This window comes from Giraffa tippelskirchi, chromosome X (assembly GCF_054371585.1).
Source record: "Giraffa tippelskirchi isolate mGirTip1 chromosome X, T2T-mGirTip1v1.2.pri, whole genome shotgun sequence".
In the NCBI taxonomy this organism is placed as follows: domain Eukaryota; kingdom Metazoa; phylum Chordata; class Mammalia; order Artiodactyla; family Giraffidae; genus Giraffa; species Giraffa tippelskirchi.
The window spans coordinates 98,745,469-98,772,897 of NC_137289.1; the positions used below are offsets into that span (position 1 = coordinate 98,745,469).

The following is a 27,429-nucleotide window of genomic DNA, read 5'->3' on the forward strand; positions in this document are numbered from 1 at the left end:
TTCATCAGGAGGCTCTTTAGTTCTTCACTTTCTGCCATAAGGGTGGTGTCACCTGCATATCTGAGGATATGGCGTGTGACTAAATAAGGGCCAGTTTGTCCAAAGCACTGTGTGCCTCTTCCTGTTTTTCACCCAGAATTCCTTCATGACGCAGTGTCATTCAGGGATCGCAGAGGTTACAACTTACCCCTGTAGAACTGGCTGTGAGCAACGCTGTTTCTGTTAGGGATCCTAATTCATCTGAAGCCAGAGATGGAATTTCTGAGCTGGAGTGCATCTGTGTCCTCAGGTGTGACCTATTAGAGCTGTTTTGGGTTGGCATCCAGGATGAGCACTCTAAACTGTTTGCAGATCTCTGTCCCAGGGCATGAAATCTCAGAACTGTTTGGGGGGGGGGGTCTGTGTCCAGAGGGTTGGGCCTCTCAGCTGTTCATATATCTGCACACGAGAACAGTCTGAAGAGAGAGGCTGGATGGACCCCACTCTCACGGGCCTTAGAAGCAGGCCTGTGATGTCACATTTGCTACGATTTCTACCATGCCTCCCTACAGAGAGAAAAGCTTGGGGCCCCATCCTCAGAGAGGGTAATAATGCACAGTTCACAGAAGCCCAGGTAATAATCCTGTTAAGAAAAATACTTGCTGATATGACTGCCACCCTTGATAGGGGCCCTGTGACAAAAACTGTGTACACACACTCTCTCAGTCCATCTGCCCAACCCACAACAAGGAGGGCACCGTTAGCAGATGGGCGCCCAAGGCCCAGTGCAGAGGGAAGGTCTCAGCTCATGAGGAGGGGAGGAACTGGATGGAAGCTTGGGCTCCTTGGAGGAGGCGGGAAAGACTCAGCACAACCCTGGCCAGGGAGTGGGGGAGGGGGGCGTTGGCACAGGGCCACAGGGACCCTATGGCTGACTCACTGTCAGGGTATGTCTCTGTGTCTCCCCATCACACACCCAGCTTCTTATCTGATGGATGGAATGGACTCGTCACATTCCCTGGGGACGTGATCATGGAAGGTACAGAGTTGAGCCTCCAAGCAGCTGGGGGGAAATCTCACATTCACCAGTTTGCATGAGGCTCCACCACAAATGCAGAGATCCCTGCCTCTCTTTCCCCCATTAGAGCAGTCATTGGCAGGGAGATCAGCAAGAGGGCAGTCTGGGCAGGATAGGTTGTGAGGGACCCTGTGTGCAGCATGAGCCTCCCCAGGAATGGAGAATGTCCTTTTCCTGATGGGCAGAGGCCCCTGATGTGTGTGAAGGGAGCGTGATTAAGGCCCAGGCCATGGGCAACTGAGTCATTCTCTAGAGAAAGAGAGGATTTTACTCCCCAGGAGTAAAATGGAGACATCAGGATTTCACTCCCCAGTTTTTCCACTAGGATCTAGGATACTTTTCTCCCAGATAGGTATCTCCTCTAGGCTGTTGCTCAAATGTCACAATCTTAGAACTTCCCTGACCACTCTTTCTAGATATCATCCCCTCTCTCTATTTCACTATCCCAATTTAATGTTAATTATGGCAGTTACAAACACCTGATAAATTACTTGTATTTGGGGACCACATGATCCCAAGAGAAGGTAAGCTCCATGAGGAAAAGGTCGATTTTCTCTTTCCAAACACACAAATTTGTGCTTGACACATACTTTGGAGAGAATGCATGAACAACGGAATGAATAAACAAAGTTAAACCTGTTGAGAGAAGCATAGCTAGACAGGCTGAGGATTCTGCTAGAGAACATATTCAGGGATGATAAGATGATGACAAAGCTGTGACCTTTATCTCACCTACGAGGTGGTGTCCTTGGGTCCCCTCGAAATTGACCCCTTTCCTAACAGAATGGAAGGTCCTGTTGTCTTTTTCACATATTACTCGCGGTCAACGTCAGAGGCCTTCCCCACGCCAGGACCTCAGATTCCAGTCGGAAGCTTTACTTACCCTGCCCACTGGGGGACTGTGGCTGGATATTTCTGCCTTAAACAGGAAAGCTCAAACAACTACGATGCGCAGCATAGATAAAATGCTTTCAATGCTCTTTGTTACGACAGTGGTCACTATAGACAAGTAATCTTCAGTTTACGAAGACTTCTTTTTGAGTCCAAGATGGCAGCAATCTGTGGGGTTTTCACCCTAACCTTGCCCTTCCGCCCTTTGCGGATCATCCTGGAATGGTCCCCAGGCATCTATATCTGCTGTTCCCCAATCCCACCAGCAAGGGGCGCGCGAGATGAAACAGTTCTGTCCTGGGATATACCACTGAGGGGAAGCGGTAAGACCCCCCCCCACTCTGGAAGGTACCATTGGGAGAGGGCGTTCCACAGCAGGGAGGGCCCCCTTACACCGCGTCAGGCATGGACCACAGTTCCCAGGCGCGGCGCTCAGGGCGCCTCTGGGTCTATCCCGATTCGCTCCTCTTCGTCTTCCCGCTGCTTTCGAATCCGAGTGGACACTGGTATTCAGCGGAAACTTTCTTCGTCTCTTTTCCAACTCCACCCCTTCGTTGGTGGGACGACTACGGAGCGAGAGACCTGCTGTCGGTTTGGGTATGGCGTCAGAGAAGCTTTCTGGGTAGTGACTGGTCACCGCGTGATTGCGGGCACTGTGGGCACAGAACTGGAACTGAGGGCGAGAGGCGCGTGTATACGCGTGCGCCTGCGTTAGCGTGCGCAACGATGCAGAGCATGCAATTTTCCTCCGAGTTTTATTGCTTTTCCCAAAGGGGTCGAATAGCTGCTCTGGTTAGTGGCGAGGTTTGGCGCGGTCACTGGCCGTGCATGGTGACTGCGTTTCAGTCTTGTTTAGCTCTCGCTCAGTCTGGATCCTGTGGCAGCGCACGGTCTTCACACAAATGCACGCAATTCATGTCCAGGGAGAGGTCTCTGAGTTTGGTGTCTCTCCCTGGAGAGTATACTGTATCTGGCACCTTGGGATTGTGTGTTGCTACGTGTGACAACACAGGTGCTGTTTGGCTACATTTGATCTCCTTGAGCCTTTGGGCGGAATTGTGAGTGATGGGACATTTGATGTGAGTGGATTTTGTGAGCCATAATACAAAGCCTCTAGGATGTGTGCCTGTATACCGGGATGTGCATCTTTGGAGGTTTCTTGCCTCTCAGTCCCTGTGTGTGAGATCTCTGTGTTAGGAGTCTGCACCCCAGAATGTGAGATCACTGAGCTTTTTGATTCTGGGTTCCAAGTTGTGATGCCTCTGTGCTGCTTTAAGGATGGGTTAGTCTAAAGGTGTAAAGGATCAGCTGCCTGGGGCTCTATGCAGAGGTTGCAAATTTTTCCTTTGTCTGGGAACTTTGTCTTAAGATTATATGATATTCTTGAGTTATTAAAACTTCTGCCTTTCCGTTTAGGAGGGTTTGTATTAGGTCGGTAAGTGTCCGCGTGGTTTGGGAGTCAGTCTCCATGATGTGAAGCATCTGTGCAGTTCTCATTTGTTTCTGTCTGGAAGACTTTGGACTGTTTGCAGGGTCTCTGTCACAGCGTGTATGGTTATGGTCTCTGTTGTGTTTGAGCGTCTGAGACTCGAGTTGTGTGCTCTCTGTGCAGAGATTCAGTGAGCTCTTTTTGGTGTCTCTGGCTGTCTATGAGCTGTTGGAAGTCTTCGTGTTAGAAATAAAACCTCTTACGTTCTTGGCTGTGAGGTCTCTGTCCAGGAAGTGAGGATTTGGTAGCTGGCAGATATGATTCTGAAGCCGGGAACCTGACATGCTGACTGTGTGTTGTTGAGTGTATCACTTGTCTCGTGAAATCTCAGTATGTATCATAATTAATACAGTGGGGCCAGTGCCCATCTTGGAGGGTACCTGTGCATGTTAGCAATGTGTTTAAAGGGCCTGCCTCCAGACTGTCCTTCAGCAAATGTTTTCTGAGCACCTGCCATAGACCTGAGCACTATTGGAGGAGTTTGGGACAGGGCAAAACTAACCAAGTCTCTCATTGCATAGACTTGGTGGTCAGTAAGTAAATCAAGGGTGGCAGGCACTATGAAGAAAGATATTGCTAGATCAGGGGAAAAGGTGTATGTGGGTATGATATTATGATTTTCTTCAAGATAATGAGGGAAAGTCTCCCTGAAAGATGCCAAGTAAGCAGAGATCTGGAGGAAGTGAGGGAGCAGGTCGTGGGGTTACCTAAGGGAAGAGCATTCCAGGCAGAAGGAACAACAAATGCAACAGTCCTCGCATGGAAATCTACTTGGCGTGCTCCTGAACGTCAAGGAGTCCTGTGATGCACTGGGTTTGGCACGTAGCTCTCATTGAAAGGGGCCTGGTGCTGCTATTTCTGTTTGTCCCCCAGTTTGTGGTCATCTGCATTTCACAGATGAAGGACTCAAGGCTCCAACATGTGCCCTGCACCTTCTCTCCTACCTATACCTGAAATTAGGAGTGAAACCTTCTGGTCCGTCAGGAGAGACAGAGAACTTGAGTGTACCAGCTGCAGGGATGATAGCATCCACGTTGAATGTCAGCCGAGCAGCGTACCTCAGTTTTAATGTGGGAATCATGCCTCATATCGTTGCCTGCCCTTGATGGAGGGCAGGACTTAAGAAGGAGAAAGGGAACTGGGGCAAAGGAGAGAGGCAGGAAGGGGAAGCTGGAGGACAATGAGAAAAAAAAATGAATGGTCTCATCACATTGCTTGGATTTGGCCCAAATCACCTTGATTAAATGATTGGAGTGATATATATATATATATATATTTTTTTTTTTTTTACTTTGTCCCTGTCCCTACCCTTTCTTTCCCTCCCCTTCTCTTTTGTGCCTGGGATACCACCTGGGGCTGGAGATTTCTTTTCTGTGAATTTTTCAACTACAAGCTTGCTTTTAAAATAGGTTATCTGTTCCTTTTTCACTGAAATTTGATAGTTTGTTCCGCTTCACCTAAATTGCCAGATGTAGTTATTCTATGACTATAAACTTATTCATAGAATCCTTTTAATTTCTGTGGAATCTGTAACCTATTTCTTTCCTGATATTGGTAAGTTTTGTCTATAGTTATCTTGCTTTTGTTTTATTCTTCTGGGTGGAAATTTATGAATTCGTAGTGACCTTTTGAAAGAGCCAGCTTTGGGTTTTGTCGATTATCTATATATTTTTTCTAATATCTGTTCCGATCTCTTTTTCCCTTATTTTGCTGAGTCTCGCTACCAAAGGGGTTTAATAAAGTCTCTGAAAGTTTCCCAAGTATAGTGTAATCTCACAGATTCTAGGGCACTGTTGTAGCCGCACTGAGTGAGATCCACTGAATGTAGATCATGGCATCTGCACTTTTTACAAGAATTCCTCAGTTCTGATTGACATGGACAACGTGTCTAGGCACTACTGGACCAGAGGCATGGTCTTATTTTCCCTACTGCCAGGCTGTCTTCACTGAGAGCATGTGACAGGGTTGTCTGTTTTCTCTGATGCACAAACCCAAGGGGTATGACACAAACTCAAGGGGGTTGACAATTAAATGGAGGGAGGCTTTGGACTAGAGCAGATGCGGTGGACTTTGGAAAAAGTAGATGCATTAGAGATTTTCGAAGTAAAAGTGACAGAACTCAGCAAGAATATGGACTTGAAGTGAAGGAGAGGGAATTGTAAACATGGTTAAGACCAAGTTTCTGTGTCCTGTCATAAGGGTACAAAGGTGTCATGAGAAATCCTGGAAGTTGGCCAGGTCTGGAAAGAATTCCAAATAAGATTTTTATGTTTATGAGCTCATGGTCTAGATGGATACAATAACCAGTATTTACATACTTAAAAGTTCCTTTTCCTTTTAAAAAAAAGTGAGAGGTATTGAGATATAATTTATATACAATAGAAGTCGATGCTTTAAAGCATTACCGTTTGTCAAGTTTTCACATATGCATACCATTGCGTAAATGCTACCACAGCAAAAATGTAGAAAACGCCCCATTCGTTTGAAAACGCTCCTTTGGGCTATTTGCATTGAGACTCCTTCCTCCATTCCTATACCCTGGCCACCGCAGATATATTTCTGTGCCTATAGTTGTGCCTTTTCCAGGAATCCATTGACATGGAATCATATAACACATAGCCTTCTGTGTCTGACATCTCTCAGTGGCACAGCTGAGATGCATCCTTGCTGTTACATGCATTAGGAGTTCCTTTTGAAATGACTGTGTAGTATTCTTATGCATGAGTATATTCTTTTTTCTTTCATCTACATACCAGTTGTTGAATAGTTTGGTTGTTTCTGGTTTTGGCTATTAGGAGTACATGAGTAGGATATTTTAGTAATGGTCCTTGTGTGAATATGTTTTCCTTTCTCTTGGGTAAAATTGGCTAAAATTAAAACTCCTAGGAAGTACCGAAATTCTTGAGAATAAGAAGAATATGCTACCGGAGAAGAGTGAAGAAATAGCTACAAAAGGAATGAAAAGGCTAAGCTAAAGTGGAAACAGCCCCCAGCTGTGGATGTGTCTGGTGGTGAAAGTCAAGTCCGATGCTAAAAGAACAATATTGTACAGGAACCAGAGGTATATTCTGAGAAATCAGTTACCAGTTCAGAGATATAAATGTGCAATGCTCCAAGCAACAGATGGAAACGGAGGTACATATTTCTGTGTCTATTCTATGGAAGTGAGTAAAGCCATTGCAAGCATGATGGAAAACCCAGAAGCAGAGAAGGAAATGGTTCATCAAAGCATGTATAAAAATAGGTATTCAAACCAGTAATGTCTATTCCTGTCATAAATGTCTTCCTGAGACACATTCTCCACTAAGGGTAACCTGGGACTACCTATCACCACAGTTTGTGGATGCGTAAGAAAGACTGCACTGGAAGGAAAAAAAGATAGTCTTCAACCCCCTTTCTCATCCTCCAGAGACCCTGCGGTTCCAGGACTCTACCTCAGTAGCGAGAAAAGCTCAACGTGCTCGGCACACGCCGAACTCAGGGAGCATGCGCAGTGTGTGCAGGTACACCCGCTACTGCGCATGCGCCTTGGTGCGCATAAGTAGCGCGCATTCTGTGAGGAGCGTTGGGCCTGAGGCGGTTGTGTTTACTCAGTCCCGGTTCCTTCTCACTGCTTGCGAGTCACCAGGTAGGTCCACAGATCTGTCCTGTCTGGAGTTGATGTGTGCGAGCGTGTGAGGGGGAGCCAGCGAGTTTCGGGCGGGTCGGGCAGCGCGTTTTCGGGCCTTTGAGGAGGAAGGCCCTCGAGGTCGTCATCTTGCTCTTCAGAGGTGTCGTGACGCCATAGTTCTTGCCCTGGTGGCTGGAGAGGAAGCTCGGTGGGCAGAAGAGGGAGGGGTCGGGTGATGGTGGGCGGGGGGGAGACTTGGGAGTGCTATTTGAAATATCTGGTTCACTGGGGCCCTGGAACTGACGACAGAGCACAGAATCTGGGGCCGGCAGTGGGACCTGGGCAGGGGGCGGGGTGGGCGATTAAGGAAAGGCCTAGAAACCGGACCGCGGGGGTGGGGGGGGTGGGTTGTGACTGTCTCCCGGGTTTTGTGATAAGGTGTCAAGGGAGACGTGGACCGGTTGCTCTGCATGCAGACTCACTTCAGCCCCAGACACTGAGAAAATCGCCATAGTCAGGCTGTAAAGACTGAGCCTTCTTGTTCCAACTGAATTCCAAGGGAGCTGGGGAGATACGTCTGGTGAATAGGGGTGTGACAAAAGGAATAGTCCTGAATTTTTAACTCTTAGCAGTATTTCACTAAATATCTTCATAATGGAGAATTCTGTTGTGAAATCAAACTTCCTCACAAAAATTGAGCCTTCCTGTGTACCTTAAGGTAATTTCTCTGCCAGCTTAGCAAAGACAAAAATGGCTTTTCTAGTAACTGTATTTAGTGTGATTGGAATGCATGTACACTCATACTTAACCATCGTTTTCTTTTGAAAGTATTTTCACATTTTTTAAAAAAGTAATAAGTCAACATATGGCCATAAAAGTGATCAAATATAGCTCTAGTCATAAATACATTTTCTAAATCACAACATTCTACTTTCAGGGAGAAATATGAGTGGGCAAGTGGCATCAACACTGGGACCTATAGATCAAGAGTCCTCCCAGCTGGATGCACCTGTGGTTGTGAGTACCTTACCATTTGGTGTTTTCTATTAGCAGAAGTTTATTTTTGAGAAAATGATGTTAAGTAGTACAGATGCAGTGATAAAGGTCTTTCATGCTGATAAAGGGTGACAGTGTGTCTTAGGAAGGAACATTGATCCAGATATATTACAGTCTGGCGTTGCCTGGATGAGTATACTGTTAAATTCCCTGGAAATGTGCCCAGTGACTCCCTCCTCCTGCTTATTAACAACAGATTGCATACTTCCATCCCAACATAGAGTTAAATAGCTTCCAAAGTCTTTCTGAGTAACTCTTATGGGAGTTAACTTTTCTCTGTGGGAAGAGAAACTTTATTAAAAGTAAGTACATAGAATTGTGTTGGGAAAATGTTGTTAGGTTTACTTATGATCAGATACATCTGTGTCTTGTGTATAGTTATGCTATTAGATGTATTAACAACAAAAAGTTTTTATTTGCATGCCCACTCTACTAGGACCAGCAGCCCAGTGTTGAGCAACCTCAACAAGGGGAACCACCAGCTGAAATTCATGATATCACACCTGCAAAGGAGGAAGTACATGAAGAGCATCCAGTGGATCGTGGTGAAGAGAAGCTGCCGCGTGCCTGTCAAGGTAAAGTGTATCAGTGCATCCTGCCTTAAGACATACCCAGTGAGTGGAGGAAAGGAAACATTAGAAAAGGACTTCAGACAGTTCCTGAAAAACTGAGGAGAGTATAGTTTGCAGGTTCGTGTGGTTGGTGAAATTTTCCCTTGTTTTCAAGACAAAGAAGTCGGGGGAGCATCTAAGTTGTCTGAGGACAACCCTGGAAAAGGAAAATGGTAATGACTTTCGGGAAATTCTGCTTTCCTTTTTCTCCAGCAAAACATTCCTGGAATAATGCTCCTGAGTTTCTTACTCATCACATTTTTACCATACTAACCTAAGGCTTTTAATTCATAACACTGAGGGAATGAATATCATCATTCCCTTGTTTATATTGTAGGTTTTACACCTAAATTGATGCGTTTTTTTAATGATCCTTACCTGGAAATTGATCTCCCGGAATTGGCTGTGGCAAAGACTGGGGGTCAAGGTGGAGATGGTCCTGATGTCTAGGAGGAGATTGCGTCAAATATACAGCCTGTTGAAATGCCAGAAGCAGGTATGTCATCCATTCAGAAAGTAATTTATGTGGTTTCTGTTTTTCAGAATATTATATCTTTAATAATATAGAGGGAACATTACTATTATTTTAATAATAGAATTCACATATTCTTTGAAAGATAGTTCACATCCCAGATGCCTGAGTGCCTGACTTACAGACTTTCCAATAAAGAGACAGGATCAAAGCCATATCGAACTGAAAATAGGAAACCGTTTTCCTTTTTTTTTTTATTTTTAAATAAATTTATTTATTTTAGTTGGAGGCTAATTACTTTACAATATTGTAGTGGTTTTTGCCATACATTGACATGAATCAGCCATGGGGTTACATGTGTTCCCCATCCTGAACCCCCCCACACCTCCCTCCCCCTCCCATCCCTCCGGGTCATCCCACTGCCCCAGCCCTGAGCATTTGTCTCATGCATCGAACCTGGAATGATGTTCTGTTTCACATATGATAATATACATGTTTCAATGCTATTCTCTCAGAACGTCCCACCCTCACCTTCTCCCTCAGAGTCCATAAGACTGTTCTATGCATCTGTGTCTCTTATTCTGTCTCGCATATAGGGTTATCGTTACCATCTTTCAAATTCCATATATATATGCATTAGTATACTGTATTGGTGTTTTTCTGTCTGGCTTACTTCACTCTGTATAATGGGCTCCAGTTTCATCCTTCTCAATAGAACTGATTCAAAAGGAAACCGTTTTCTTTCCTTGAGTATAAGTACTTTAAGCAACAGCTAATAATTTTCAGGTTCTTTTCTAATTTCTGCTTGTAACAAATACGGAATGCATTTGTAATAAATATCAGTTTACATGAAATATGCTCAGAAGGTTCTAGTACCAGCTTTAACATAATGTGTGTGATTCAGGTAAATCCCTTAACTTCTAAACTGAACTTTATTCATTTAAGTTGTGAATTCAGAACAGATACACTAAAATGCCAATTTTTCCATGCTGATTTTTGCACTCTCTGATTCCCTTCGATGGAATGCATACAAGAATACTCTGTTTTTCTTGATTGATTTATCATAAAATATCATCTAGAGTCAAATTATAACAGGGGAATTGAGATTTCATTTTCTGATGGGGGACCCATGTACACCCGTGGCTGATTCATATCAATGTATTGCAAAAAACACCACACTATTGTAAAGTAATTAGCCTCCAATTAAAATTAAAAAATTAATTTTTTTAAAAAAGAAAATGAGCCAACATTCCGCTTGATGTTTGTTAAATTCTCTCAAATTCTGAATTCTCTAGCTCTTAGGAAACTTAGTTGCATTTTAAATCCTTTCCCCATTGAAGCATGATATGACTGAATAATAAAATGGCAAAAGGTAGTCTAGTTTCCTGTTTCTGTGGCTGATCAAGTTGAGAGAGTGCATTTAGTCAGTGATATTCCAGGCAGGTGTGAGTGAGATACATATGCTAAGCACACTACCTGCCCCCATGTTTGGTCTGTTTTGGGGGGCGTTTTTTTGCTTATTTTAAGTGGAGGATCATTACTTTACACTACTCTGATGGTTTTTTCCATACACCCAACTCTCACTCTTAAGGAACTAGTAAAAATCTGAGCCTCACGATATAATCGTCTCTCACTATATCAAATATGTTATTTTTCCTCTTTGATACGTGAGTTTAAAAAGTTTTGAAGGTTAAAGTCTGTAACTCTAGTTCTTCCCACGTAATCAGCGTAGTATCTTTCACATAGGTGTTCTCCAGATTGCTGACAATTAATTGCATGGTTCTAATTTTACAGGAAGAACTTCATGGTTAGGGAAGATTTTACTGTGTATTAGCCTTCTAAATATTTTCACTTTACCTTTTTGTTCCATTCCATTAGAACATGTAGATGAAAAGACAACTTTCAGACTACTTTCAAGTAACTACAGAACATGATTAAAATGTTCTCTTAGAAACATCTTAGCCCTAAATATGTGTGGTATTTAAAAAGAAAAATACATTAATTATAAAGTACATAAATATAAAATCCTACCCCCAACAAACAGGTAAGAAAAAGAGCGACAGAATAAAGCTAACGGAAAAAGAAAAAGATACTTAATAAAAGACAGGTATGAATCGTCAGGAAGAGGAAAATAAACTCAATGAATAGATAAACACAATGTGGTAATTTACATAATTTTGTAACACACATATATATACACACACATTTTTTAATATTCTTTTCTGTTGTGATTTATCACAGGAGGTTGGACATAGTTCCCTGTGCTGTATAGTAGGACCTTGTTGTTTATCCATTCTGAATGTGATAGTTTGTATCTGCCAACCCCAAATTGCCAGTCCATTCCTCTCAGTTTACATGATTGTGAAGAAAATGGACAAAGCCCAAGTATACCTAATAAGAAATATGAACAAGACACTAACAGTAGATTACAGAATTAAAACAGAGTATAATCTGGAACTCACATATTTTTAGAATATTGATGGGATGTGTCTAATAGGGTAGAAAAAGAAATATTATTTAACATAGCCCAGAGTAACTAAATAAGTAAACATCACAAGATACCGTGGATGAACTTTTGAAATTGGTCAGAGTTGTCTCTCAAAAGCCATTGTCATTCAGAAACAAACCAAAAAATCTCCTTTTCCAGATTTTCTTCTCTCTTCCTACTTGCTTTTCTCTCTCACTCATACTCCCTCTAGCTCTCCCGTTTCTTTTCTTCTCTCCTTTTTCTCTTTCTTCTTTTGGTGTGGCTGTGAGAAAGTCCTATTTCTGCTTCACATGTTGATGTCGCCAGTGATAGTAATGACTGAAAATTAGTGTCCCCATATAATTTATTATACCAACTGGAATGCTTTCCAAGGTGACAAGAAACATTTAGAATTACAAGAGGGCCACAAGTAAAAAGGGGGATAAATGTTTAACTGACTTAAAACAACCACATCAGGGATGAATTAGAACAAATGAAAATTTCTACACTCTTCCACAGTAGAGAAGAAACAAATGTACTACTGGCCTTTTTCTTTACTTCACTTAAGCAGTAACAGAGATAACAACTGTTGAGCTGTCCTATATTCGGAATATTATTTCAAACCAACACAGTTCAATGATACTTTTGGGGGATTTTTTGGTTTTAGTTTTTGTGTATTTTGTTTTTCTTAGGGTGTTTTTTGTTGTTAGATATTTTACTGAATGTGTACACAGTTTTGCCCTCTACTGAAAACGACCTTCTGATAGGTTCAATTGATTTCATTTGTTCTGAACTCAGTGTCCTTATTTTCTTGTATAACTAGGAAGGGTAGTGTGTTTTTAAAAATACTGGTAATACGCTTGAAAAGCCTATAAAATCTCTAGAGAGGATTAACTGAAGGTAAGCCAAAGGGTCGCCCGTAGTGTTCTTGTTTTAGTCCACTTTATAAAACTACAACTGCGATGAACTCTGTACACCTCTCCTGTCATCGAAATTTCTGCTAAGTAACTTTTTTAATGTATATATTATAGGTGAAGGGCGACGATTTGCTTGAAAGAAGATAGACTGAAGCCATCTGTGCTGTTCTTATGTTGTATATTTGACTGTTAAAGTTCTGTCAATAAAGTTTCATTTTCTCCTTGCACATTTTTTGTTACATTTATCCCCGAGGATTTAATGGTATTGAAAATCCATGGTTTGTGATTTTTATGGCCTAGTTGAGGATGTATGTAGAGATAGAATGTTTGTATATAGATTTTCTGTTCCACAGTTCCTCTAAATATGCATATTAATTCCACAAATTTAGATCTAGATTATTTTGCTTTTCAAAATATACTATAATATTTGAATATCAACAGTTTCTACTGGCTTAAACCTTAAAACTTTCCTCATTTTGCAGGATTGAACAAACCAGCCAGAATACTCTTGACTAAAGCAGGTGATAATCGGCATTTTTCCCGATAGGAAATGAGTAATCTTCTCCATTTCGACCTGTTTACGTTGCTTTTTTGTAGATACACTTTATCAGAGTAAGTTCCATTCTATTCCTAGCTTGCTGTCTTGAATATAGATTCAGTTCAGTTCCGTTCAGTCGCTCAGTCGTGTCCGACTCTCTGCGACCCCATGAATTGCAGCACGCCAGGCCTCTCTGTCCATCACCAACTCCTGGAGTCCACCCAAACCCATGTCCATCGAGTCGGTTATGCCATCCAACCATCTCAGCCTCTGTCGTCCCCTTCTCCTTCCGCCCCCAATCCTACCCAGCGTTAGGGTCTTTTCCAATGAGTCAGCCCTTCGCATGAGGTGGCCCAAGTATTGGAGTTTCAGCTTCAACATCAGACCTTCCGGTGAACACCCAGGATTGATCTCTTTTAGGATGGATTGGTTGGATCTCCTTGCAGTCCAAGTGACTCTCAAGAGTCTTCTCCAACACCACAGTCCAAAAGCATCAATTCTTCGGTGCTCAGCTTTCTTCACCGTCCAACTCTCACATCCATACATGACCACTGGAAAAACCATAGCCTTGACTAGACGGACTTTTGTTGGCAAAGTAATGTCTCTGCTTTTAAATATGCTATCTAGGTTGGCCATAACCTTCCTTCCAAGGAGTAAGCGTCTTTTAAGTTCATGGCTGCAATCACCATCAGCAGTGGTTTTGGAGCCCCCAAAAATAAAGTCTGACACTGTTTCCAGTGTTTCCCCATCTATTCGCCATGAAGTGATGGAACCGGATGCCATGATCTTAGTTTTCTGAATGTTGAGTTTTAAGCCACCTTTTTCACTCTCCTCTTTCTCTTTCATCAGGAGGCTCTTTAGTTCTTCACTTTCTGCCATAAGGGTGGTGTCACCTGCATATCTGAGGATATGGCGTGTGACTAAATAAGGGCCAGTTTGTCCAAAGCACTGTGTGCCTCTTCCTGTTTTTCACCCAGAATTCCTTCATGACGCAGTGACATTCAGGGATCGCAGAGGTTACAACTTACCCCTGTAGAACTGGCTGTGAGCAACGCTGTTTCTGTTAGGGATCCTAATTCATCTGAAGCCAGAGATGGAATTTCTGAGCTGGAGTGCATCTGTGTCCTCAGGTGTGACCTATTAGAGCTGTTTTGGGTTGGCATCCAGGATGAGCACTCTAAACTGTTTGCAGATCTCTGTCCCAGGGCATGAAATCTCAGAACTGTTTGGGGGGGGGGGTCTGTGTCCAGAGGGTTGGGCCTCTCAGCTGTTCATATATCTGCACACGAGAACAGTCTGAAGAGAGAGGCTGGATGGACCCCACTCTCACGGGCCTTAGAAGCAGGCCTGTGATGTCACATTTGCTACGATTTCTACCATGCCTCCCTACAGAGAGAAAAGCTTGGGGCCCCATCCTCAGAGAGGGTAATAATGCACAGTTCACAGAAGCCCAGGTAATAATCCTGTTAAGAAAAATACTTGCTGATATGACTGCCACCCTTGATAGGGGCCCTGTGACAAAAACTGTGTACACACACTCTCTCAGTCCATCTGCCCAACCCACAACAAGGAGGGCACCGTTAGCAGATGGGCGCCCAAGGCCCAGTGCAGAGGGAAGGTCTCAGCTCATGAGGAGGGGAGGAACTGGATGGAAGCTTGGGCTCCTTGGAGGAGGCGGGAAAGACTCAGCACAACCCTGGCCAGGGAGTGGGGGAGGGGGGCGTTGGCACAGGGCCACAGGGACCCTATGGCTGACTCACTGTCAGGGTATGTCTCTGTGTCTCCCCATCACACACCCAGCTTCTTATCTGATGGATGGAATGGACTCGTCACATTCCCTGGGGACGTGATCATGGAAGGTACAGAGTTGAGCCTCCAAGCAGCTGGGGGGAAATCTCACATTCACCAGTTTGCATGAGGCTCCACCACAAATGCAGAGATCCCTGCCTCTCTTTCCCCCATTAGAGCAGTCATTGGCAGGGAGATCAGCAAGAGGGCAGTCTGGGCAGGATAGGTTGTGAGGGACCCTGTGTGCAGCATGAGCCTCCCCAGGAATGGAGAATGTCCTTTTCCTGATGGGCAGAGGCCCCTGATGTGTGTGAAGGGAGCGTGATTAAGGCCCAGGCCATGGGCAACTGAGTCATTCTCTAGAGAAAGAGAGGATTTTACTCCCCAGGAGTAAAATGGAGACATCAGGATTTCACTCCCCAGTTTTTCCACTAGGATCTAGGATACTTTTCTCCCAGATAGGTATCTCCTCTAGGCTGTTGCTCAAATGTCACAATCTTAGAACTTCCCTGACCACTCTTTCTAGATATCATCCCCTCTCTCTATTTCACTATCCCAATTTAATGTTAATTATGGCAGTTACAAACACCTGATAAATTACTTGTATTTGGGGACCACATGATCCCAAGAGAAGGTAAGCTCCATGAGGAAAAGGTCGATTTTCTCTTTCCAAACACACAAATTTGTGCTTGACACATACTTTGGAGAGAATGCATGAACAACGGAATGAATAAACAAAGTTAAACCTGTTGAGAGAAGCATAGCTAGACAGGCTGAGGATTCTGCTAGAGAACATATTCAGGGATGATAAGATGATGACAAAGCTGTGACCTTTATCTCACCTACGAGGTGGTGTCCTTGGGTCCCCTCGAAATTGACCCCTTTCCTAACAGAATGGAAGGTCCTGTTGTCTTTTTCACATATTACTCGCGGTCAACGTCAGAGGCCTTCCCCACGCCAGGACCTCAGATTCCAGTCGGAAGCTTTACTTACCCTGCCCACTGGGGGACTGTGGCTGGATATTTCTGCCTTAAACAGGAAAGCTCAAACAACTACGATGCGCAGCATAGATAAAATGCTTTCAATGCTCTTTGTTACGACAGTGGTCACTATAGACAAGTAATCTTCAGTTTACGAAGACTTCTTTTTGAGTCCAAGATGGCAGCAATCTGTGGGGTTTTCACCCTAACCTTGCCCTTCCGCCCTTTGCGGATCATCCTGGAATGGTCCCCAGGCATCTATATCTGCTGTTCCCCAATCCCACCAGCAAGGGGCGCGCGAGATGAAACAGTTCTGTCCTGGGATATACCACTGAGGGGAAGCGGTAAGACCCCCCCCCACTCTGGAAGGTACCATTGGGAGAGGGCGTTCCACAGCAGGGAGGGCCCCCTTACACCGCGTCAGGCATGGACCACAGTTCCCAGGCGCGGCGCTCAGGGCGCCTCTGGGTCTATCCCGATTCGCTCCTCTTCGTCTTCCCGCTGCTTTCGAATCCGAGTGGACACTGGTATTCAGCGGAAACTTTCTTCGTCTCTTTTCCAACTCCACCCCTTCGTTGGTGGGACGACTACGGAGCGAGAGACCTGCTGTCGGTTTGGGTATGGCGTCAGAGAAGCTTTCTGGGTAGTGACTGGTCACCGCGTGATTGCGGGCACTGTGGGCACAGAACTGGAACTGAGGGCGAGAGGCGCGTGTATACGCGTGCGCCTGCGTTAGCGTGCGCAACGATGCAGAGCATGCAATTTTCCTCCGAGTTTTATTGCTTTTCCCAAAGGGGTCGAATAGCTGCTCTGGTTAGTGGCGAGGTTTGGCGCGGTCACTGGCCGTGCATGGTGACTGCGTTTCAGTCTTGTTTAGCTCTCGCTCAGTCTGGATCCTGTGGCAGCGCACGGTCTTCACACAAATGCACGCAATTCATGTCCAGGGAGAGGTCTCTGAGTTTGGTGTCTCTCCCTGGAGAGTATACTGTATCTGGCACCTTGGGATTGTGTGTTGCTACGTGTGACAACACAGGTGCTGTTTGGCTACATTTGATCTCCTTGAGCCTTTGGGCGGAATTGTGAGTGATGGGACATTTGATGTGAGTGGATTTTGTGAGCCATAATACAAAGCCTCTAGGATGTGTGCCTGTATACCGGGATGTGCATCTTTGGAGGTTTCTTGCCTCTCAGTCCCTGTGTGTGAGATCTCTGTGTTAGGAGTCTGCACCCCAGAATGTGAGATCACTGAGCTTTTTGATTCTGGGTTCCAAGTTGTGATGCCTCTGTGCTGCTTTAAGGATGGGTTAGTCTAAAGGTGTAAAGGATCAGCTGCCTGGGGCTCTATGCAGAGGTTGCAAATTTTTCCTTTGTCTGGGAACTTTGTCTTAAGATTATATGATATTCTTGAGTTATTAAAACTTCTGCCTTTCCGTTTAGGAGGGTTTGTATTAGGTCGGTAAGTGTCCGCGTGGTTTGGGAGTCAGTCTCCATGATGTGAAGCATCTGTGCAGTTCTCATTTGTTTCTGTCTGGAAGACTTTGGACTGTTTGCAGGGTCTCTGTCACAGCGTGTATGGTTATGGTCTCTGTTGTGTTTGAGCGTCTGAGACTCGAGTTGTGTGCTCTCTGTGCAGAGATTCAGTGAGCTCTTTTTGGTGTCTCTGGCTGTCTATGAGCTGTTGGAAGTCTTCGTGTTAGAAATAAAACCTCTTACGTTCTTGGCTGTGAGGTCTCTGTCCAGGAAGTGAGGATTTGGTAGCTGGCAGATATGATTCTGAAGCCGGGAACCTGACATGCTGACTGTGTGTTGTTGAGTGTATCACTTGTCTCGTGAAATCTCAGTATGTATCATAATTAATACAGTGGGGCCAGTGCCCATCTTGGAGGGTACCTGTGCATGTTAGCAATGTGTTTAAAGGGCCTGCCTCCAGACTGTCCTTCAGCAAATGTTTTCTGAGCACCTGCCATAGACCTGAGCACTATTGGAGGAGTTTGGGACAGGGCAAAACTAACCAAGTCTCTCATTGCATAGACTTGGTGGTCAGTAAGTAAATCAAGGGTGGCAGGCACTATGAAGAAAGATATTGCTAGATCAGGGGAAAAGGTGTATGTGGGTATGATATTATGATTTTCTTCAAGATAATGAGGGAAAGTCTCCCTGAAAGATGCCAAGTAAGCAGAGATCTGGAGGAAGTGAGGGAGCAGGTCGTGGGGTTACCTAAGGGAAGAGCATTCCAGGCAGAAGGAACAACAAATGCAACAGTCCTCGCATGGAAATCTACTTGGCGTGCTCCTGAACGTCAAGGAGTCCTGTGATGCACTGGGTTTGGCACGTAGCTCTCATTGAAAGGGGCCTGGTGCTGCTATTTCTGTTTGTCCCCCAGTTTGTGGTCATCTGCATTTCACAGATGAAGGACTCAAGGCTCCAACATGTGCCCTGCACCTTCTCTCCTACCTATACCTGAAATTAGGAGTGAAACCTTCTGGTCCGTCAGGAGAGACAGAGAACTTGAGTGTACCAGCTGCAGGGATGATAGCATCCACGTTGAATGTCAGCCGAGCAGCGTACCTCAGTTTTAATGTGGGAATCATGCCTCATATCGTTGCCTGCCCTTGATGGAGGGCAGGACTTAAGAAGGAGAAAGGGAACTGGGGCAAAGGAGAGAGGCAGGAAGGGGAAGCTGGAGGACAATGAGAAAAAAAAATGAATGGTCTCATCACATTGCTTGGATTTGGCCCAAATCACCTTGATTAAATGATTGGAGTGATATATATATATATATATATATTTTTTTTTTTACTTTGTCCCTGTCCCTACCCTTTCTTTCCCTCCCCTTCTCTTTTGTGCCTGGGATACCACCTGGGGCTGGAGATTTCTTTTCTGTGAATTTTTCAACTACAAGCTTGCTTTTAAAATAGGTTATCTGTTCCTTTTTCACTGAAATTTGATAGTTTGTTCCGCTTCACCTAAATTGCCAGATGTAGTTATTCTATGACTATAAACTTATTCATAGAATCCTTTTAATTTCTGTGGAATCTGTAACCTATTTCTTTCCTGATATTGGTAAGTTTTGTCTATAGTTATCTTGCTTTTGTTTTATTCTTCTGGGTGGAAATTTATGAATTCGTAGTGACCTTTTGAAAGAGCCAGCTTTGGGTTTTGTCGATTATCTATATATTTTTTCTAATATCTGTTCCGATCTCTTTTTCCCTTATTTTGCTGAGTCTCGCTACCAAAGGGGTTTAATAAAGTCTCTGAAAGTTTCCCAAGTATAGTGTAATCTCACAGATTCTAGGGCACTGTTGTAGCCGCACTGAGTGAGATCCACTGAATGTAGATCATGGCATCTGCACTTTTTACAAGAATTCCTCAGTTCTGATTGACATGGACAACGTGTCTAGGCACTACTGGACCAGAGGCATGGTCTTATTTTCCCTACTGCCAGGCTGTCTTCACTGACAGCATGTGACAGGGTTGTCTGTTTTCTCTGATGCACAAACCCAAGGGGTATGACACAAACTCAAGGGGGTTGACAATTAAATGGAGGGAGGCTTTGGACTAGAGCAGATGCGGTGGACTTTGGAAAAAGTAGATGCATTAGAGATTTTCGAAGTAAAAGTGACAGAACTCAGCAAGAATATGGACTTGAAGTGAAGGAGAGGGAATTGTAAACATGGTTAAGACCAAGTTTCTGTGTCCTGTCATAAGGGTACAAAGGTGTCATGAGAAATCCTGGAAGTTGGCCAGGTCTGGAAAGAATTCCAAATAAGATTTTTATGTTTATGAGCTCATGGTCTAGATGGATACAATAACCAGTATTTACATACTTAAAAGTTCCTTTTCCTTTTAAAAAAAAGTGAGAGGTATTGAGATATAATTTATATACAATAGAAGTCGATGCTTTAAAGCATTACCGTTTGTCAAGTTTTCACATATGCATACCATTGCGTAAATGCTACCACAGCAAAAATGTAGAAAACGCCCCATTCGTTTGAAAACGCTCCTTTGGGCTATTTGCATTGAGACTCCTTCCTCCATTCCTATACCCTGGCCACCGCAGATATATTTCTGTGCCTATAGTTGTGCCTTTTCCAGGAATCCATTGACATGGAATCATATAACACATAGCCTTCTGTGTCTGACATCTCTCAGTGGCACAGCTGAGATGCATCCTTGCTGTTACATGCATTAGGAGTTCCTTTTGAAATGACTGTGTAGTATTCTTATGCATGAGTATATTCTTTTTTCTTTCATCTACATACCAGTTGTTGAATAGTTTGGTTGTTTCTGGTTTTGGCTATTAGGAGTACATGAGTAGGATATTTTAGTAATGGTCCTTGTGTGAATATGTTTTCCTTTCTCTTGGGTAAAATTGGCTAAAATTAAAACTCCTAGGAAGTACCGAAATTCTTGAGAATAAGAAGAATATGCTACCGGAGAAGAGTGAAGAAATAGCTACAAAAGGAATGAAAAGGCTAAGCTAAAGTGGAAACAGCCCCCAGCTGTGGATGTGTCTGGTGGTGAAAGTCAAGTCCGATGCTAAAAGAACAATATTGTACAGGAACCAGAGGTATATTCTGAGAAATCAGTTACCAGTTCAGAGATATAAATGTGCAATGCTCCAAGCAACAGATGGAAACGGAGGTACATATTTCTGTGTCTATTCTATGGAAGTGAGTAAAGCCATTGCAAGCATGATGGAAAACCCAGAAGCAGAGAAGGAAATGGTTCATCAAAGCATGTATAAAAATAGGTATTCAAACCAGTAATGTCTATTCCTGTCATAAATGTCTTCCTGAGACACATTCTCCACTAAGGGTAACCTGGGACTACCTATCACCACAGTTTGTGGATGCGTAAGAAAGACTGCACTGGAAGGAAAAAAAGATAGTCTTCAACCCCCTTTCTCATCCTCCAGAGACCCTGCGGTTCCAGGACTCTACCTCAGTAGCGAGAAAAGCTCAACGTGCTCGGCACACGCCGAACTCAGGGAGCATGCGCAGTGTGTGCAGGTACACCCGCTACTGCGCATGCGCCTTGGTGCGCATAAGTAGCGCGCATTCTGTGAGGAGCGTTGGGCCTGAGGCGGTTGTGTTTACTCAGTCCCGGTTCCTTCTCACTGCTTGCGAGTCACCAGGTAGGTCCACAGATCTGTCCTGTCTGGAGTTGATGTGTGCGAGCGTGTGAGGGGGAGCCAGCGAGTTTCGGGCGGGTCGGGCAGCGCGTTTTCGGGCCTTTGAGGAGGAAGGCCCTCGAGGTCGTCATCTTGCTCTTCAGAGGTGTCGTGACGCCATAGTTCTTGCCCTGGTGGCTGGAGAGGAAGCTCGGTGGGCAGAAGAGGGAGGGGTCGGGTGATGGTGGGCGGGGGGGAGACTTGGGAGTGCTATTTGAAATATCTGGTTCACTGGGGCCCTGGAACTGACGACAGAGCACAGAATCTGGGGCCGGCAGTGGGACCTGGGCAGGGGGCGGGGTGGGCGATTAAGGAAAGGCCTAGAAACCGGACCGCGGGGGTGGGGGGGGTGGGTTGTGACTGTCTCCCGGGTTTTGTGATAAGGTGTCAAGGGAGACGTGGACCGGTTGCTCTGCATGCAGACTCACTTCAGCCCCAGACACTGAGAAAATCGCCATAGTCAGGCTGTAAAGACTGAGCCTTCTTGTTCCAACTGAATTCCAAGGGAGCTGGGGAGATACGTCTGGTGAATAGGGGTGTGACAAAAGGAATAGTCCTGAATTTTTAACTCTTAGCAGTATTTCACTAAATATCTTCATAATGGAGAATTCTGTTGTGAAATCAAACTTCCTCACAAAAATTGAGCCTTCCTGTGTACCTTAAGGTAATTTCTCTGCCAGCTTAGCAAAGACAAAAATGGCTTTTCTAGTAACTGTATTTAGTGTGATTGGAATGCATGTACACTCATACTTAACCATCGTTTTCTTTTGAAAGTATTTTCACATTTTTTAAAAAAGTAATAAGTCAACATATGGCCATAAAAGTGATCAAATATAGCTCTAGTCATAAATACATTTTCTAAATCACAACATTCTACTTTCAGGGAGAAATATGAGTGGGCAAGTGGCATCAACACTGGGACCTATAGATCAAGAGTCCTCCCAGCTGGATGCACCTGTGGTTGTGAGTACCTTACCATTTGGTGTTTTCTATTAGCAGAAGTTTATTTTTGAGAAAATGATGTTAAGTAGTACAGATGCAGTGATAAAGGTCTTTCATGCTGATAAAGGGTGACAGTGTGTCTTAGGAAGGAACATTGATCCAGATATATTACAGTCTGGCGTTGCCTGGATGAGTATACTGTTAAATTCCCTGGAAATGTGCCCAGTGACTCCCTCCTCCTGCTTATTAACAACAGATTGCATACTTCCATCCCAACATAGAGTTAAATAGCTTCCAAAGTCTTTCTGAGTAACTCTTATGGGAGTTAACTTTTCTCTGTGGGAAGAGAAACTTTATTAAAAGTAAGTACATAGAATTGTGTTGGGAAAATGTTGTTAGGTTTACTTATGATCAGATACATCTGTGTCTTGTGTATAGTTATGCTATTAGATGTATTAACAACAAAAAGTTTTTATTTGCATGCCCACTCTACTAGGACCAGCAGCCCAGTGTTGAGCAACCTCAACAAGGGGAACCACCAGCTGAAATTCATGATATCACACCTGCAAAGGAGGAAGTACATGAAGAGCATCCAGTGGATCGTGGTGAAGAGAAGCTGCCGCGTGCCTGTCAAGGTAAAGTGTATCAGTGCATCCTGCCTTAAGACATACCCAGTGAGTGGAGGAAAGGAAACATTAGAAAAGGACTTCAGACAGTTCCTGAAAAACTGAGGAGAGTATAGTTTGCAGGTTCGTGTGGTTGGTGAAATTTTCCCTTGTTTTCAAGACAAAGAAGTCGGGGGAGCATCTAAGTTGTCTGAGGACAACCCTGGAAAAGGAAAATGGTAATGACTTTCGGGAAATTCTGCTTTCCTTTTTCTCCAGCAAAACATTCCTGGAATAATGCTCCTGAGTTTCTTACTCATCACATTTTTACCATACTAACCTAAGGCTTTTAATTCATAACACTGAGGGAATGAATATCATCATTCCCTTGTTTATATTGTAGGTTTTACACCTAAATTGATGCGTTTTTTTAATGATCCTTACCTGGAAATTGATCTCCCGGAATTGGCTGTGGCAAAGACTGGGGGTCAAGGTGGAGATGGTCCTGATGTCTAGGAGGAGATTGCGTCAAATATACAGCCTGTTGAAATGCCAGAAGCAGGTATGTCATCCATTCAGAAAGTAATTTATGTGGTTTCTGTTTTTCAGAATATTATATCTTTAATAATATAGAGGGAACATTACTATTATTTTAATAATAGAATTCACATATTCTTTGAAAGATAGTTCACATCCCAGATGCCTGAGTGCCTGACTTACAGACTTTCCAATAAAGAGACAGGATCAAAGCCATATCGAACTGAAAATAGGAAACCGTTTTCCTTTTTTTTTTTATTTTTAAATAAATTTATTTATTTTAGTTGGAGGCTAATTACTTTACAATATTGTAGTGGTTTTTGCCATACATTGACATGAATCAGCCATGGGGTTACATGTGTTCCCCATCCTGAACCCCCCCACACCTCCCTCCCCCTCCCATCCCTCCGGGTCATCCCACTGCCCCAGCCCTGAGCATTTGTCTCATGCATCGAACCTGGAATGATGTTCTGTTTCACATATGATAATATACATGTTTCAATGCTATTCTCTCAGAACGTCCCACCCTCACCTTCTCCCTCAGAGTCCATAAGACTGTTCTATGCATCTGTGTCTCTTATTCTGTCTCGCATATAGGGTTATCGTTACCATCTTTCAAATTCCATATATATATGCATTAGTATACTGTATTGGTGTTTTTCTGTCTGGCTTACTTCACTCTGTATAATGGGCTCCAGTTTCATCCTTCTCAATAGAACTGATTCAAAAGGAAACCGTTTTCTTTCCTTGAGTATAAGTACTTTAAGCAACAGCTAATAATTTTCAGGTTCTTTTCTAATTTCTGCTTGTAACAAATACGGAATGCATTTGTAATAAATATCAGTTTACATGAAATATGCTCAGAAGGTTCTAGTACCAGCTTTAACATAATGTGTGTGATTCAGGTAAATCCCTTAACTTCTAAACTGAACTTTATTCATTTAAGTTGTGAATTCAGAACAGATACACTAAAATGCCAATTTTTCCATGCTGATTTTTGCACTCTCTGATTCCCTTCGATGGAATGCATACAAGAATACTCTGTTTTTCTTGATTGATTTATCATAAAATATCATCTAGAGTCAAATTATAACAGGGGAATTGAGATTTCATTTTCTGATGGGGGACCCATGTACACCCGTGGCTGATTCATATCAATGTATTGCAAAAAACACCACACTATTGTAAAGTAATTAGCCTCCAATTAAAATTAAAAAATTAATTTTTTTAAAAAAGAAAATGAGCCAACATTCCGCTTGATGTTTGTTAAATTCTCTCAAATTCTGAATTCTCTAGCTCTTAGGAAACTTAGTTGCATTTTAAATCCTTTCCCCATTGAAGCATGATATGACTGAATAATAAAATGGCAAAAGGTAGTCTAGTTTCCTGTTTCTGTGGCTGATCAAGTTGAGAGAGTGCATTTAGTCAGTGATATTCCAGGCAGGTGTGAGTGAGATACATATGCTAAGCACACTACCTGCCCCCATGTTTGGTCTGTTTTGGGGGGCGTTTTTTTGCTTATTTTAAGTGGAGGATCATTACTTTACACTACTCTGATGGTTTTTGCCATACACCCAACTCTCACTCTTAAGGAACTAGTAAAAATCTGAGCCTCACGATATAATCGTCTCTCACTATATCAAATATGTTATTTTTCCTCTTTGATACGTGAGTTTAAAAAGTTTTGAAGGTTAAAGTCTGTAACTCTAGTTCTTCCCACGTAATCAGCGTAGTATCTTTCACATAGGTGTTCTCCAGATTGCTGACAATTAATTGCATGGTTCTAATTTTACAGGAAGAACTTCATGGTTAGGGAAGATTTTACTGTGTATTAGCCTTCTAAATATTTTCACTTTACCTTTTTGTTCCATTCCATTAGAACATGTAGATGAAAAGACAACTTTCAGACTACTTTCAAGTAACTACAGAACATGATTAAAATGTTCTCTTAGAAACATCTTAGCCCTAAATATGTGTGGTATTTAAAAAGAAAAATACATTAATTATAAAGTACATAAATATAAAATCCTACCCCCAACAAACAGGTAAGAAAAAGAGCGACAGAATAAAGCTAACGGAAAAAGAAAAAGATACTTAATAAAAGACAGGTATGAATCGTCAGGAAGAGGAAAATAAACTCAATGAATAGATAAACACAATGTGGTAATTTACATAATTTTGTAACACACATATATATACACACACATTTTTTAATATTCTTTTCTGTTGTGATTTATCACAGGAGGTTGGACATAGTTCCCTGTGCTGTATAGTAGGACCTTGTTGTTTATCCATTCTGAATGTGATAGTTTGTATCTGCCAACCCCAAATTGCCAGTCCATTCCTCTCAGTTTACATGATTGTGAAGAAAATGGACAAAGCCCAAGTATACCTAATAAGAAATATGAACAAGACACTAACAGTAGATTACAGAATTAAAACAGAGTATAATCTGGAACTCACATATTTTTAGAATATTGATGGGATGTGTCTAATAGGGTAGAAAAAGAAATATTATTTAACATAGCCCAGAGTAACTAAATAAGTAAACATCACAAGATACCGTGGATGAACTTTTGAAATTGGTCAGAGTTGTCTCTCAAAAGCCATTGTCATTCAGAAACAAACCAAAAAATCTCCTTTTCCAGATTTTCTTCTCTCTTCCTACTTGCTTTTCTCTCTCACTCATACTCCCTCTAGCTCTCCCGTTTCTTTTCTTCTCTCCTTTTTCTCTTTCTTCTTTTGGTGTGGCTGTGAGAAAGTCCTATTTCTGCTTCACATGTTGATGTCGCCAGTGATAGTAATGACTGAAAATTAGTGTCCCCATATAATTTATTATACCAACTGGAATGCTTTCCAAGGTGACAAGAAACATTTAGAATTACAAGAGGGCCACAAGTAAAAAGGGGGATAAATGTTTAACTGACTTAAAACAACCACATCAGGGATGAATTAGAACAAATGAAAATTTCTACACTCTTCCACAGTAGAGAAGAAACAAATGTACTACTGGCCTTTTTCTTTACTTCACTTAAGCAGTAACAGAGATAACAACTGTTGAGCTGTCCTATATTCGGAATATTATTTCAAACCAACACAGTTCAATGATACTTTTGGGGGATTTTTTGGTTTTAGTTTTTGTGTATTTTGTTTTTCTTAGGGTGTTTTTTGTTGTTAGATATTTTACTGAATGTGTACACAGTTTTGCCCTCTACTGAAAACGACCTTCTGATAGGTTCAATTGATTTCATTTGTTCTGAACTCAGTGTCCTTATTTTCTTGTATAACTAGGAAGGGTAGTGTGTTTTTAAAAATACTGGTAATACGCTTGAAAAGCCTATAAAATCTCTAGAGAGGATTAACTGAAGGTAAGCCAAAGGGTCGCCCGTAGTGTTCTTGTTTTAGTCCACTTTATAAAACTACAACTGCGATGAACTCTGTACACCTCTCCTGTCATCGAAATTTCTGCTAAGTAACTTTTTTAATGTATATATTATAGGTGAAGGGCGACGATTTGCTTGAAAGAAGATAGACTGAAGCCATCTGTGCTGTTCTTATGTTGTATATTTGACTGTTAAAGTTCTGTCAATAAAGTTTCATTTTCTCCTTGCACATTTTTTGTTACATTTATCCCCGAGGATTTAATGGTATTGAAAATCCATGGTTTGTGATTTTTATGGCCTAGTTGAGGATGTATGTAGAGATAGAATGTTTGTATATAGATTTTCTGTTCCACAGTTCCTCTAAATATGCATATTAATTCCACAAATTTAGATCTAGATTATTTTGCTTTTCAAAATATACTATAATATTTGAATATCAACAGTTTCTACTGGCTTAAACCTTAAACCTTTCCTCATTTTGCAGGATTGAACAAACCAGCCAGAATACTCTTGACTAAAGCAGGTGATAATCGGCATTTTTCCCGATAGGAAATGAGTAATCTTCTCCATTTCGACCTGTTTACGTTGCTTTTTTGTAGATACACTTTATCAGAGTAAGTTCCATTCTATTCCTAGCTTGCTGTCTTGAATATAGATTCAGTTCAGTTCCGTTCAGTCGCTCAGTCGTGTCCGACTCTCTGCGACCCCATGAATTGCAGCACGCCAGGCCTCTCTGTCCATCACCAACTCCTGGAGTCCACCCAAACCCATGTCCATCGAGTCGGTTATGCCATCCAACCATCTCAGCCTCTGTCGTCCCCTTCTCCTTCCGCCCCCAATCCTACCCAGCGTTAGGGTCTTTTCCAATGAGTCAGCCCTTCGCATGAGGTGGCCCAAGTATTGGAGTTTCAGC

The 27,429-nt window shown here is 42.8% G+C and overlaps 2 protein-coding genes across 7 annotated transcripts; both read left to right on the top strand.

Moving 5' to 3' along the window:
* Nucleotides 1-2,310: 2,310 nt before the first annotated feature.
* LOC145536320 (uncharacterized) lies at nt 2,311-12,797 on the top strand. Of its 4 annotated transcripts, none has more exons than XM_081565420.1 (7): nt 2,311-2,545; nt 6,324-6,572; nt 6,847-7,065; nt 7,985-8,064; nt 8,540-8,678; nt 9,052-9,210; nt 12,685-12,797. In XM_081565420.1, exons 2-6 carry the CDS (start codon nt 6,437-6,439, stop codon nt 9,162-9,164), a joined length of 687 nt encoding a protein of 228 aa, XP_081421546.1. In that variant the 5' UTR covers nt 2,311-2,545; nt 6,324-6,436; the 3' UTR covers nt 9,165-9,210; nt 12,685-12,797. The 4 variants fall into 4 exon arrangements, with proteins under 4 accessions (XP_081421546.1, XP_081421547.1, XP_081421549.1 ...); XM_081565423.1 differs by having other exon boundaries at nt 2,340-2,545; nt 6,324-6,681; XM_081565421.1 differs by having other exon boundaries at nt 2,320-6,572.
* Nucleotides 12,798-16,259: 3,462 nt separating this feature from the next.
* On the top strand, nt 16,260-26,745 carry LOC145536321 (uncharacterized). 3 transcript variants are annotated; one of them, XM_081565424.1, is made up of 7 exons: nt 16,260-16,494; nt 20,272-20,520; nt 20,795-21,013; nt 21,933-22,012; nt 22,488-22,626; nt 23,000-23,158; nt 26,633-26,745. In XM_081565424.1, exons 2-6 carry the CDS (start codon nt 20,385-20,387, stop codon nt 23,110-23,112), a joined length of 687 nt encoding a protein of 228 aa, XP_081421550.1. In that variant the 5' UTR covers nt 16,260-16,494; nt 20,272-20,384; the 3' UTR covers nt 23,113-23,158; nt 26,633-26,745. The 3 variants fall into 3 exon arrangements, with proteins under 3 accessions (XP_081421550.1, XP_081421551.1, XP_081421553.1); XM_081565427.1 differs by having other exon boundaries at nt 16,289-16,494; nt 20,272-20,629; XM_081565425.1 differs by having other exon boundaries at nt 16,269-20,520.
* Nucleotides 26,746-27,429: the final 684 nt, after the last annotated feature.

Excerpts from the sequence above, each read along its gene's own strand:
- LOC145536320 (XM_081565420.1), top strand. The coding sequence starts at position 6,437 with ATGTGTCTGGTGGTGAAAGTCAAGTCCGATGCTAAAAGAACAATATTG. Across the intron at positions 7,066-7,984 it reads CACTGCTTGCGAGTCACCAG|GGAGAAATATGAGTGGGCAA; the intron begins GTAGGTCCACAG and ends TTCTACTTTCAG. Across the intron at positions 8,679-9,051 it reads GCTGCCGCGTGCCTGTCAAG|GTTTTACACCTAAATTGATG; the intron begins GTAAAGTGTATC and ends TTTATATTGTAG.
- LOC145536321 (XM_081565424.1), top strand. The coding sequence starts at position 20,385 with ATGTGTCTGGTGGTGAAAGTCAAGTCCGATGCTAAAAGAACAATATTG. Across the intron at positions 22,013-22,487 it reads AGCTGGATGCACCTGTGGTT|GACCAGCAGCCCAGTGTTGA; the intron begins GTGAGTACCTTA and ends CCACTCTACTAG. Across the intron at positions 22,627-22,999 it reads GCTGCCGCGTGCCTGTCAAG|GTTTTACACCTAAATTGATG; the intron begins GTAAAGTGTATC and ends TTTATATTGTAG.